General features: G+C 45.5%; 1 protein-coding gene across 1 annotated transcript; it reads right to left on the minus strand.

The window, feature by feature from the left end:
• Positions 1-119: 119 nt before the first annotated feature.
• smc5 (structural maintenance of chromosomes 5) lies at positions 120-9,587 on the minus strand. Its single transcript, XM_080496232.1, has 24 exons — positions 9,394-9,587; positions 8,156-8,297; positions 7,889-7,941; positions 7,248-7,410; positions 7,015-7,149; positions 6,719-6,859; positions 6,453-6,614; positions 6,261-6,332; positions 5,562-5,817; positions 5,317-5,471; positions 4,807-4,920; positions 4,597-4,691; positions 4,327-4,459; positions 3,530-3,703; positions 3,256-3,425; positions 3,010-3,133; positions 2,711-2,833; positions 2,485-2,610; positions 2,299-2,394; positions 2,011-2,115; positions 1,808-1,927; positions 1,523-1,702; positions 629-724; positions 120-514 (listed from the first exon to the last, which is right to left on the minus strand). The coding sequence occupies exons 1-24, from the start codon at positions 9,540-9,542 to the stop codon at positions 380-382; spliced, it is 3,219 nt and encodes a 1,072-aa protein (XP_080352358.1). The 5' UTR covers positions 9,543-9,587; the 3' UTR covers positions 120-379.
• Between the last annotated feature and the right edge of the window lie 996 nt (positions 9,588-10,583).

Genomic DNA, 10,583 nt, shown 5'->3' on the forward strand with positions numbered 1-10,583 from the left:
CGTCTGAAAGTGACGAGGAATCCTTGACGTGGTAAAACACGATGCCGTTTTCTTTCCTCTGCCAGAAACTGAGTGACGTCTTCTGCTCGGTGCGATTGGGCGGATTCATCCACACGTACGAAAGTGGAAAATTACTTTATTGAAATACTTATTAATTCTTCAAATAAAACACAGCCGTTAGTGTCCTTGACTGAACTGAACTCTTCATAGAAAGGACTCAACGTTTCCTGTCAGTTTTTTGAAACCGATTTGAAATAAAAGAATTTCCCCCCCCAAAAATATATCGAACGTTTACATTTGGAAAATTACAACTTTTTCAAAGATTTGTATGGAACACGAACATTTCAAAAAAAACACAACAACAACAAATGTTTGATTTTCACGCGCTGCTTTTCTGTTTGAGCCGCCGCTTGATGAAGGTGCTCTCGTCCCACTGGTTGGGGGACACCATGTGGGGGCCGTTGTGGACGCACAGGACCGTCATTTCCTCCGTGTACTGCAGATTCTGCAGCAGCTGTAGAAAACAACGGGGAGAAAAATCAATCGGTGCTTAAACACAGCACTTAAGACGGTGACCTGGACTTTGCAAAATGAAAGCAAGCTGGCGGTCTGGACGAGAGCAACCTACCTTGGGCGTGATGAAGAAGTACTGGGACGTGGACTTCTTGCAGGCCGTCTGGACCACGATGTCAAACACCCTCCTCTCGTTGACGGGATCCATTCCCTGGGCAGAAGGCCGAGGCGACACGGACGTTAAAACGTGGCCGGTTATTCTAATGCTTGCCGGTGCTGAAGCGCTTCCATCCATCTTCTTGTGTCGCAGACACACTGATCGAGTTTGACGCCAAAATATAATAAGACAGTTGGAGGGGAGCACAATTTCCTCGAGTCGCGAGGATTCTCTTCTTCTTCTTAGATATATTAGTCCCAGTTATCGTGGAAAAAGCTTTTTTTTTTCTTTTCTTTATCTTGCACAAAAGAGAAAGCGAGAAAAGACAAATGATCCTGCAGCACATCTGCCTGGTCGTCTAGATTGATGCCCGATGACAAAATGATTGACGGACTAGTCAGAGACACTTTATTCATTAATCCTCATCTGTTTCGTTTGACTTTCACAAAACATTCCTGTGCCTTTTATGGGAGTTTCTGCAGCACGGGGCAAATTCAGACGGAACTTTCACCAGGAGTTTGTTCAACATTCAGTGATTCCAACAGAAAAATCTATGTTGATTTGTGCAGGGTTTTTATTTTTTTTATTTTAGTGTCTCAATTGAGCCAGTGGGAATAAAACAGCGAAAGATGAAGCTGATCAAATATAGTTATTTCTTTATGCCTCCACCTTTAAACTAACTCTTTTTTTCTTTTGTATGCATGAAATATAAATTCTGTAATGGCGAGTTACATAAATCTAGAAACGGGAAGGTATGACCAAAATTCAAATCCCATTAAAACACACGTTATAAAATATGTTTTTTTTAAATTACCCGACCTTATCTAATCGCTTCGGAGAGACGGCTCTCACCTGGTTGATCTCGTCCACCACCCTGAACGGGCAGCGGTTGAGCTCCTGCAGGGCCATGAGGTAAAGCATGGTGGAGACGCTGCGCTCCCCTCCGCTCTGGTGGTGCGCCGTCAGCTCGTGCAGCTGCGTGCTGCTGTGGAACTTCACCCGAATGCGGATCCCGTACTTGTCGTACTCCTCCTGCAGAGTTGTGAATAAGTTTTACAATTAATCTCAAATTAAGTGAGAGAGAGAGAGAGAGAGTGAAAAAAAAAAGCACAGTATGAGGTCCGGTCCTGTTTTTACCTCATTCTCAAAGTGCAGGTCGACTTCTCCCACACACTGCATGGAGCAAAAGAAGGCACTAAACCTCTCGTTGATCTGCTCGACCAGCTGCTTCAGAGGGTTCAGCCAGCGCTCCTTCGCCTGCGACACAAACACACTCACACATCTGCGGTCGCCATTCATCACCTTCCTCGTTGACGCTACGCGGCGGCGTTCGGGAGCACCTCGGACATGTTCTGTCTGTAGGCGCTCAGGGCGCTGGCCTTGTCTTCTTGTTCTTTCTCCAAGTGTTTGATCTCCTGCTCCCTCCTGTTGTACTCTTCAACAACCTTCAAAGCAGAGAAGTTAGTTGTTTTTTGTTGTTGTTTTTTTTATTACAATGAGGGGAAAAAAAGGCAACCTCAGAAAGTGGACATAAGACTGGTCGGTTACAAAAAGTCCAAAGCAGTGGGGAAACGGTTCTATTACCATTTCTCCTATATAATTCATAGCGTTGATGAAATGCGGCTCACGTTTTCACTGAGACCGGTGAAGCACTCGGACCTGGACCGCTCCTCGTTCAGCATGGCGTCGATCTCGTCCAGCGTGTCTGGCAGCTTTGTGAACGCCTGCGTTAACAGAAAGACGAGACGTCTTAGTATCCCGCACAAAAAACAACGCGGCAAAGATTCTTCGGACGGCTCCGGCGTTGTACTCGCATTACAAAGATCTTCAGGCAACGCCTCATCCAGTTGCATCTTGCAGACGGACTTTGCTTTCTTCAACAGGCCCTTGCACTGCTCCACCAGCTTCACCTTCATCAGCTCCAGATGGTTACATCTTTGCTGCGAAGACACGAGAGGAGAATGTGGAGAAACCGTGGATGTTCGCGGGTCAAGAGGTGTATGAACCCTCCCCTCGGACCGCGGGGGGGGGGAGACTCACGTCGGTGGTCTTCAGATCGGAGGCTCCTTCCCTGCAGCTGTTCTCCAGCTTCGTCTTCTCCGCCATCAGACCCACCGTCTTCAAAGTCAGGTGGACCTTCTCCATGGTCAGGTTCGCTCGCAGCTGCACGTGGAAGTAAGTGCGACAACATGGAGAACGGTGGCTGCTTAGCACTCTGACGCACCGAAAGAGTTATAGGTGCCTCGTTTCACTTTTCTTGTCCAGGTCACAGACAATCCAAATTACAAAGTGCTTTTAGCAGTAAGAGACACTAAAGCACTTATTTGAAGCATAAATACCTTCATTTGGGCCATGAACGCAGTGACGATGGCCACCTTCTGGCTGTTGACTGCTTTGACTTTCTCCTTGGTTTCCTCTTCAATTTTCGATGAATCGATGACATTGTTCTCCATCTGCCTCAGACTGAACGCAGAAGAAAAACGATCGATTCTGTATTTTTGAACCACGACAGTGCGACAAGACAAAACCCAACGTGGACAATGAAACTGATAGTTATAGCCCTGGCGTTCCCCAGGTGAGCTCACCTGTCCTGTTTGGTGCTGATTTTCTGCTCCAGCTGCCTCTTTTTACCCTTCAGCTCAGACAAGCGCTTCTTCTCCGACAACAGCTCGTTGTCGCGGTGATCCAGTGCGGCGGCTTCCTTCTGCAGGGCTTTCATCCGCTCGTCGATCTCGGGCACCTTTGACTCACAGACCTGGTCGCAAGCGGAGGGTCACGATTAAACCGTTTGAAGCCCTGGACAATACGGACTTATTGACGTAGCCTCGTGTCAAAGAAGGGCGATCTGTCGTTCGTCACCCGCATCTGCTGCTCGAGTTGCCGCTTGGCCTCGGCGTCCACGGTGATGGCGAGGTACTGCGAAGGGTTCACCAAACAGTTACTGGTGCTGAGTTGATTGGAGTAGTGGGACCTCTTCACGATGTACCGCTCTTCTGTCGTGTAGATCACCCTCAGATACGGCTCCTCAATCACCTGACCGGTGGAGAAAAGACGGACGGAGAAGCGAGGAAGTCAAAATAACGGAGAGGTTCAGGATAGAAATCGAAGAAGCAACTTCGGCCCCGATTACAAGTGACATTTTCTTTTCTTTTTTTTTACGTTTTTGTGTTTTCAGAGAAGTTCTGAGTTTACATGGCAAGGCTCTGAAAACAATGTAGTTTTCATGTTGGGCCACTAGAGGGTGCTGCCGTTTATTTCTGCAATGAAAACCACACGCAGGCGTGAGCAAAGAATTCATACTCTGTTCACGTTTGTATGGGAAAGACGACAAAGGATTGTTTGGATTGTTATTACGGCTGCGGTTCGGTCTCTCAACCGTAAGGTTGCAGGTTTAATTCCCCATCTCCACCTGTCCGTATGACTGCTCAAGTGCAACCCCTTTACCATTAACCATTTACGGATGACCCTACTATACCACTACCAAGTCCTAGGAGGCGCCTCTGCCATGTAAACAAACTCCAAAACACAATGAAAGTGTTGCCTTGTTGCTTGAAAACATTGTCGTGACTAAAATAGGCGAAAGCAAGGAAAGCCACTGGGTCGCCGTCTTAAAAAATGGATCCCACGTGACTTCTGGGTCCTGCCGCAGGTCGTACCGTTTTAATCATCGCTTTGGTTTGATTATTGCCCACTGGCACGTCGTGTACTTTGTACTGCTGACAGAGGTAACTCATCACTTCGTCGGGCGCGTCGAACATCTCGCGGAGGTAAGAAAAGAACCCGAAACGTCTGCAGAGTAAACAGGAGAGAGAGAGAGAGAGAAAAATAAAAGCACAAACAAGCACATTGTAGACAAACTGAAAACAATGACTCAACTGCACAAACAAAACCAGACGACAGATCATTGTAAAGTAATTTTCACTCACTTGATCGACTCGATAGTTCGGGAAGGAGGACGCTGAGAACACGAAGCCTCCGGGGCGCAGATGGCGTTCACCTTCAAGTTCTTTTTGTCCCGGACCTGAGAGTGAAGGGGGGGGGGGGGATTTTAGAAACCACCTCACAACACCACTCTGTTTCAAGTTCTTTTCAGAAGAATCCTCATCCTCCACTCGGACGACAACAACGAGCCTGACCTCCGACATGAACTTCTCCATGTCGTCCCTCCTCTGGAACACAAAGGCCCGCAGGTCCTGGAAGGAGATGTGAGTCTCCACGTACTTTGCATATCGAGGATCCTTTACATTAATCTGACGAAATAGGAAATGATCTGCTATTATCAGTTCTTCACGATCAAATGACATGCAGTGAGAATTAACAGCTGATACTTAAGTAAGATGAAATCGAGGAAAGTGACAACCTTCAGCTTTAAGTTTGGATTCAGAAAAGCCACTTCATTAATATTAACCTACTGTGGTTGAACTTAATTAAAGGACATATCTGAATAGCATCTGAATAATTGATGAGATCTTATGTTTCAATCAATGAATCTGGTAAACTAGTTTACCGAGCACAAAAGCTTCCCACCATTTAGTAATTTCTATCACCCCACATTATAGTGCACCACAAATCATAAACAATCCATGCACACCCCACACATGAAGGGGTTTCAAAATGAGCGCCGACAATGGCTCGCGGAGTCTTACCACCAGCATCATGGGCTCGTGGACGTTCCCCTGGAAGAGGCTTCTGTTCTGCCTGAGCCACTGGAGGGCGGTGTGTGTGTCCCTGTGCCGTCCTCGCAGCTTGTCCTCTTTGGCCTTCATCATGTTGTTCATGTCGTTCAGTTTCTTCTCCAACGCTGGAGCGCAAACGTGTCGGATCAGCCACGCGTTCTGCCGTTCTGTGCGGCATTTAACGTACGATCTGCCGTTTTTGCAGCGGAACCTACCTTTTAACTCTCCACGCAGGTTGTCCCGCTCCCTGCGCAGGTCGGCCTTCTCCCCTTCGACCTTGGCTTTGTCCTCCTGGATTCGCCGCAGCTCCGCGTTGACGGCGGCGATCCGTGGGGTCACGTCCGGCTGGTCGGCGACGTTCGCCAGCTCCGACTTCAGGCCGTCGATGATGCATTTGGTGTTGCCGATTCGCTTCTGCTGGTCGTCCGCCTCCATTTGCTTCAGTCTCAGTGTCTGCTTGATGTCGTCAATCTGCGGGGAGCGACGAGGGAAGCCGTCGTTCACTGTGAACTAGAACATTCTGCATGCCACTCACCGCCCCCCGCCATACTGCCACGACTACGTAAGATCAAATTGCAATAACTTATCATTGGGTGTACGAGTGTGTCAGAGAGACGACGATGTGCATGTGTGATAACAGTAAGAGGGAAATAGTATCAATAAAGTACAAGTAATAGTGAGAAAAGTATCACTAAAGTACAGATAAAAGTGAAATCGTATCAATAAAGTAGCAGCAATAGTTCAAATGTAGCCTAATGATGATTAAGTGTTTTTCACCAGAATCCATCCGCTTCCAATGACAAATTTCTGAATTCTTTGCGATTCTTGCAGAATCGGTTCGCTGAATCGTTTGGATGAAATTAAGTATTTAACTTTTTTTTAGTCTGTAATTAACAAATTAACAACAACATCACCTCTTTGTTTTTTCGATCCAACTGGTCCTGTTTCTGTTTGCACTTCAGAGTGGCTTCCTTGATAGCAGCAGTCTGGGGAAAGAGAAAATAATAAATAAATCACGATAGTGTCATATTGACGTTCTTGTTGAAGTCAACCCTCACGTCATTCTTGAAACAGATTTAAGCGCAAAGTGACTTCCACGTCTTCACCTTGGCCTTGATTTGGGCCTCGTTGGGTTTCATCTGGTCTTCGATGTCCTGGATCTTCCTCAGCATGGGAGCCTGAGCCTTCTTCAGGGCCGACAGCTCCTTTTTGGCTTCCTCTCGCTCCTTCTTCACAACTTCCAGCTCTCTGCGGTTGGTCTCGTACTCCTGTGACGCAACATGGAAGCAGAAAAAAAAAACCCAGTTAAAAACAGTCCAAACAAACAACACGGCATGCTGCGTGTGTATATTTTCCTGTCCGGAGCACTCACCACCCACGGCTTCTTCTTCTCCAGAAGCTCGATCACATCCAGATGCCTCTTCTTCTCGTAGTAGCGATTCATGTCTTGTTTGTTCCTCTCGATCCTCTGCTTGGCTTTCTCCAAGAAGTTTGCCTTGTCCTTCAAGACTTTCTACAGAGAAGCAAAAATCCCAAAGTTAAAAAAAAACAAAACAGCTGAATGCTGAATTTGAAGACGTGCGGTTTCGATGGCATCGAAACCAAATCTTGAAACCGATTTCAGAGGACAGCTTCTAGGTCATTTTGTCAAGCATCCTCCATGTTCACCTCCAGTTCTCGCTCTTTGTTGCGGAAGTTTTTAAGCTCGCAGTGGTACTCGTACATCTCAGGCGGTCCCACCGACTTCTCCGTCGCCTCCAGCAAGTCGGTCTTGGACATCTTGGCGAACTCCCCCACTTTGTCCTGAAGGGCCACAGCAGAAAAAGCAGTGAGCGCCTCAACGTCGCTGCGTCCGCCGCTCCGTGACGCCGCGCCGTGACGCTGCGCCGGCCCAAACGCACCTGAGGCAGGAACTGGCACAGGTTGCTGACTTGAATGCACAGAGATTTAACCTCCTCCTCCACGTTTTTCTGATTGCTGACCCGCCCGTTGAGCGTCCACAGCGACTGGTTGTTTTCCACGTGGATCTCTCTGTTGATTACGACCCTACCGCCCTTTTTGTACCTTGAATGGTAGAAAGAGGAAAGAGGCACTGGCTGTTACTTAAAGCAAAAACCATCACAGTGCATGCGCGTCAGGAGAATTTCCTAGAAAGAAAAAAAACCCTCAGGGAGACAAGATTACATGCGCCTTGTTAAAGGCTGAACTGAGAAAGATCCATATGCTTCATGTGTTCTATACATTGAAGGTTACAAAAAGCGGCACAGAGGCTTCCAAGCGTGCTGACACAGGGTCATCGTTGAAACAGAGGCTGCAAAAATCACACATCATTCTTTGAGACAAAAAAAAAAAAATAGGATTTCCATGACAATGTGTTACACGTGACAAATTAGAAGAACACGGTTGATGATTTTGCAGACACACAAAAAAAATGTTTTTAAAGTCATTTAAGAGCACTTTTTGAATAAATATTTAACTCCAAAAGAATGAGTTCTATCAAATAACTGTAGAAAGTGTGTGCAATATATTTCAAACAACTTACAGTTCAATCTGTATAAAGCCTTTACGACATCCACGTTTCACAAAGAGGCCGACCTGCAGAGAAGAAAAAGAATTTGCAATATTTAATATTCCTTTTGATTATAACGACTGCACCAGCATGATGAAAACAAGCGGAACCATTCCAATTAATACCAATGCTAAAGGTTAATAAAACTTTTTTTTTCTGTGGACTCGCTCACGATTCATTGGAATGGAAATCAAGGCTGGAAAGAGTGAAAGTGCTCGACCGAGCAGCTGTGTTGTTTACCTTGTCCCCTCTGCCCAGCAGAGCGGTTTTCCCAGCCAGACCCAGACAGATGGCACACACGATGCTCGACTTGCCAGTTCCGTTGGCTCCGACAATCATGTTCAGATTGGGCCCCGGATCCACCACAGTGTAATCGTAGGTTCTGTGACCACGAGGCAGATGTTTCGAGTTAATCCCACAATCTTTCGTAGCAGGGGTGAAACGATAAAGAGTCCAAAGCGGTGACCCGCCCGGGGGACGAACGGCACAAACTTTCTTTTCTCATCCAAGACCATGCATGCTCCAACCTTTTTAACTCGTGTTTATTATTATTTCACTACAATGAGTGCAAAAACAGCTGACAAATATAATTATTGTTAACTTATGTCATCTTTTTAGATGCATCAGTATTATTAGTATTATTATTATTATTTAATAATGCTGTATAACTCTATGGATTGCGAACCTGATGAAAAAGTAAGAAACATGACCATAAAAGAAGGTTTGTAGTGAAGTATGCAGACGTAAGAGTTGGATGAAGGAGTTGTTTTATCTTCTGTGATTGGTCAAGCGGGAATAATTATACGATAAGATAATAGTTTATTTGTCCCACAATGGGGAAAATGAATCAATGCAGCAGCAAGTGGACAATCCGAGGAGGACCAAAAGAATAGAATACAAACAATGACTATGTAAAACAATAACAACAGTAATAGCAGGAACTATTTAATCAAGACAGTGACTGAAATACAAGACATTTGACTGTACCAGGGGGTTTATAAAAATTAGTTTACTAATCAGCTTTGACAGAAATCCATGTTGTTGTAAAGTTTGCTGTGGTGAAGTTTTATTAGCTGGACCCAAACATACCAGAGAAATCAATGCACGTGGGGTTTAAACACTGGTGTGTTGGGATATGAGGACCACAACGAACCCAGAGGTGACATTATTCAACTGTGCCGGGTCAGAATCAGTTGATATCATCGCCATTAATGTTTTAATTTATCCAGATTCTTCCTACGGTTTAAAAGTCCAAGCGTTTTCCTGTGTGTGTGTTTTTTTTTCTTTTTCTTTTTCGGCTCCAGGCATCAATCACTTAGCAGGTTTCACGAGTCTCATCTCGGGTTTGTTTAACGTCTAACGCCCACGAGAGTGAAACTATTAAAGCGCTGCAGTGTAAACAAGGCGGACGTGTTTCGGTTTTCTAGACGTTTCTCCGCTCCGACTGACAGCCGAGGAGGAGGAGGAGGGAAACTTACAGGAAGTTTTTCATGGTGATACGGAGGATGGAGCCCTCCACGTAGCGGCCCCCCAGGACCGCCGGCTCGGTCTGACTGCTCGCCGACGAGGTGGAGGACTGCGAGCTGCTGACGCGACTGAGCCGCCGCTGCTTATTGGGGACCGCCATGGAGAGGTGCGGGGCTCCGAGGGAAGACGAGGAAGCACCATTAAACTCAAAGCTCACCGCGCGCGCTGGCGAGCCCGAGCTCGGTGCTGATTGGACGAGAGGCGGTCACGTGAGGAGGAAAACATGAGCCGCAATCGACGAGCTTAACGTCTGCCATCGCGATACTTGTGTGGGTTTGTTTTGTTCTGTACAGTATATTGTTTTAATGCATGTATTTATTCTTCTCAGTAATCTTGAACGTGTGAATAACTGGCCATGGCGAATATTTATTCATATAAAAAGAAAGGCATGAAAAGCAGATCCAGTAAAGTAAAAAAAAAAGTTTATTAAAGCTAAAGATAGCAAAATAGGTCAAATCAATTTAATGTAATCCCTGAGTAAATAATAGTATATTAAGGCTTGGTTCACACTGTTCATCGAATAAAACTCTTCATATGTGGAGTTATTAATTGAGCAATCAGATTAGTGGATGATGTGTGTGTGGATGGTGTGTGTGTGTGTACAGCAAAGATGGGGTCCCACAGTACCCTATGTTTTAAGCGGGGTAACATTATTTGTCTTAAACCTAAATAAGTCCAGATTTAATTAATCACAGAACGACTTCTAATTTTTTTTTTTTTATGTTTAATTACCATTTAAAAGGTTGGGAGTATTTTGAGGGTGTGTTGAACACAAACATTCTGTCTCCAATATACACAAAGGTAAGCTGACAAAGCAAGCAGAGGGAGAAAATATGTTAAATGTACGTATGTAAGAGTTACATCAAATATAGCTTCGTAGAAGCAATGGACGAAATTAGAAAGTTTTTGTGGTTTAAAAAAAAAAAAAAGGAAAATCAAAGTTTGAAACTGTGTGGTAGGTTTACAGTGGGAACATTTTGGGTCCCTCAAGGAAAACGTTGGAAAGAACTGCTACACGGTGGGGTCAGAAGTTTACATGCTTTGTGGTGGTTTACCTGCAGAACCAAACAAAAAACCCACGTGATTGCAGTTTACCCACAGAATCATGATCGGGGTTTCTCATTGTGGTCTGGGCTCATTT

The sequence above is a fragment of the Blennius ocellaris genome (assembly GCF_963422515.1).
Source record: "Blennius ocellaris genome assembly, chromosome: 5".
Classification (NCBI taxonomy): domain Eukaryota; kingdom Metazoa; phylum Chordata; class Actinopteri; order Blenniiformes; family Blenniidae; genus Blennius; species Blennius ocellaris.

Coding starts and splice junctions, on each gene's coding strand:
- smc5 (XM_080496232.1), bottom strand. CDS start 9,542: ATGGCGGTCCCCAATAAGCAGCGGCGGCTCAGTCGCGTCAGCAGCTCG. Junction 8,298..9,393: donor ATCACCATGAAAAACTTCCT/GTAAGTTTCCCT, acceptor TCGTGGTCACAG/AACCTACGATTACACTGTGG. Junction 4,460..4,596: donor CGAACTATCGAGTCGATCAA/GTGAGTGAAAAT, acceptor TTTACTCTGCAG/ACGTTTCGGGTTCTTTTCTT.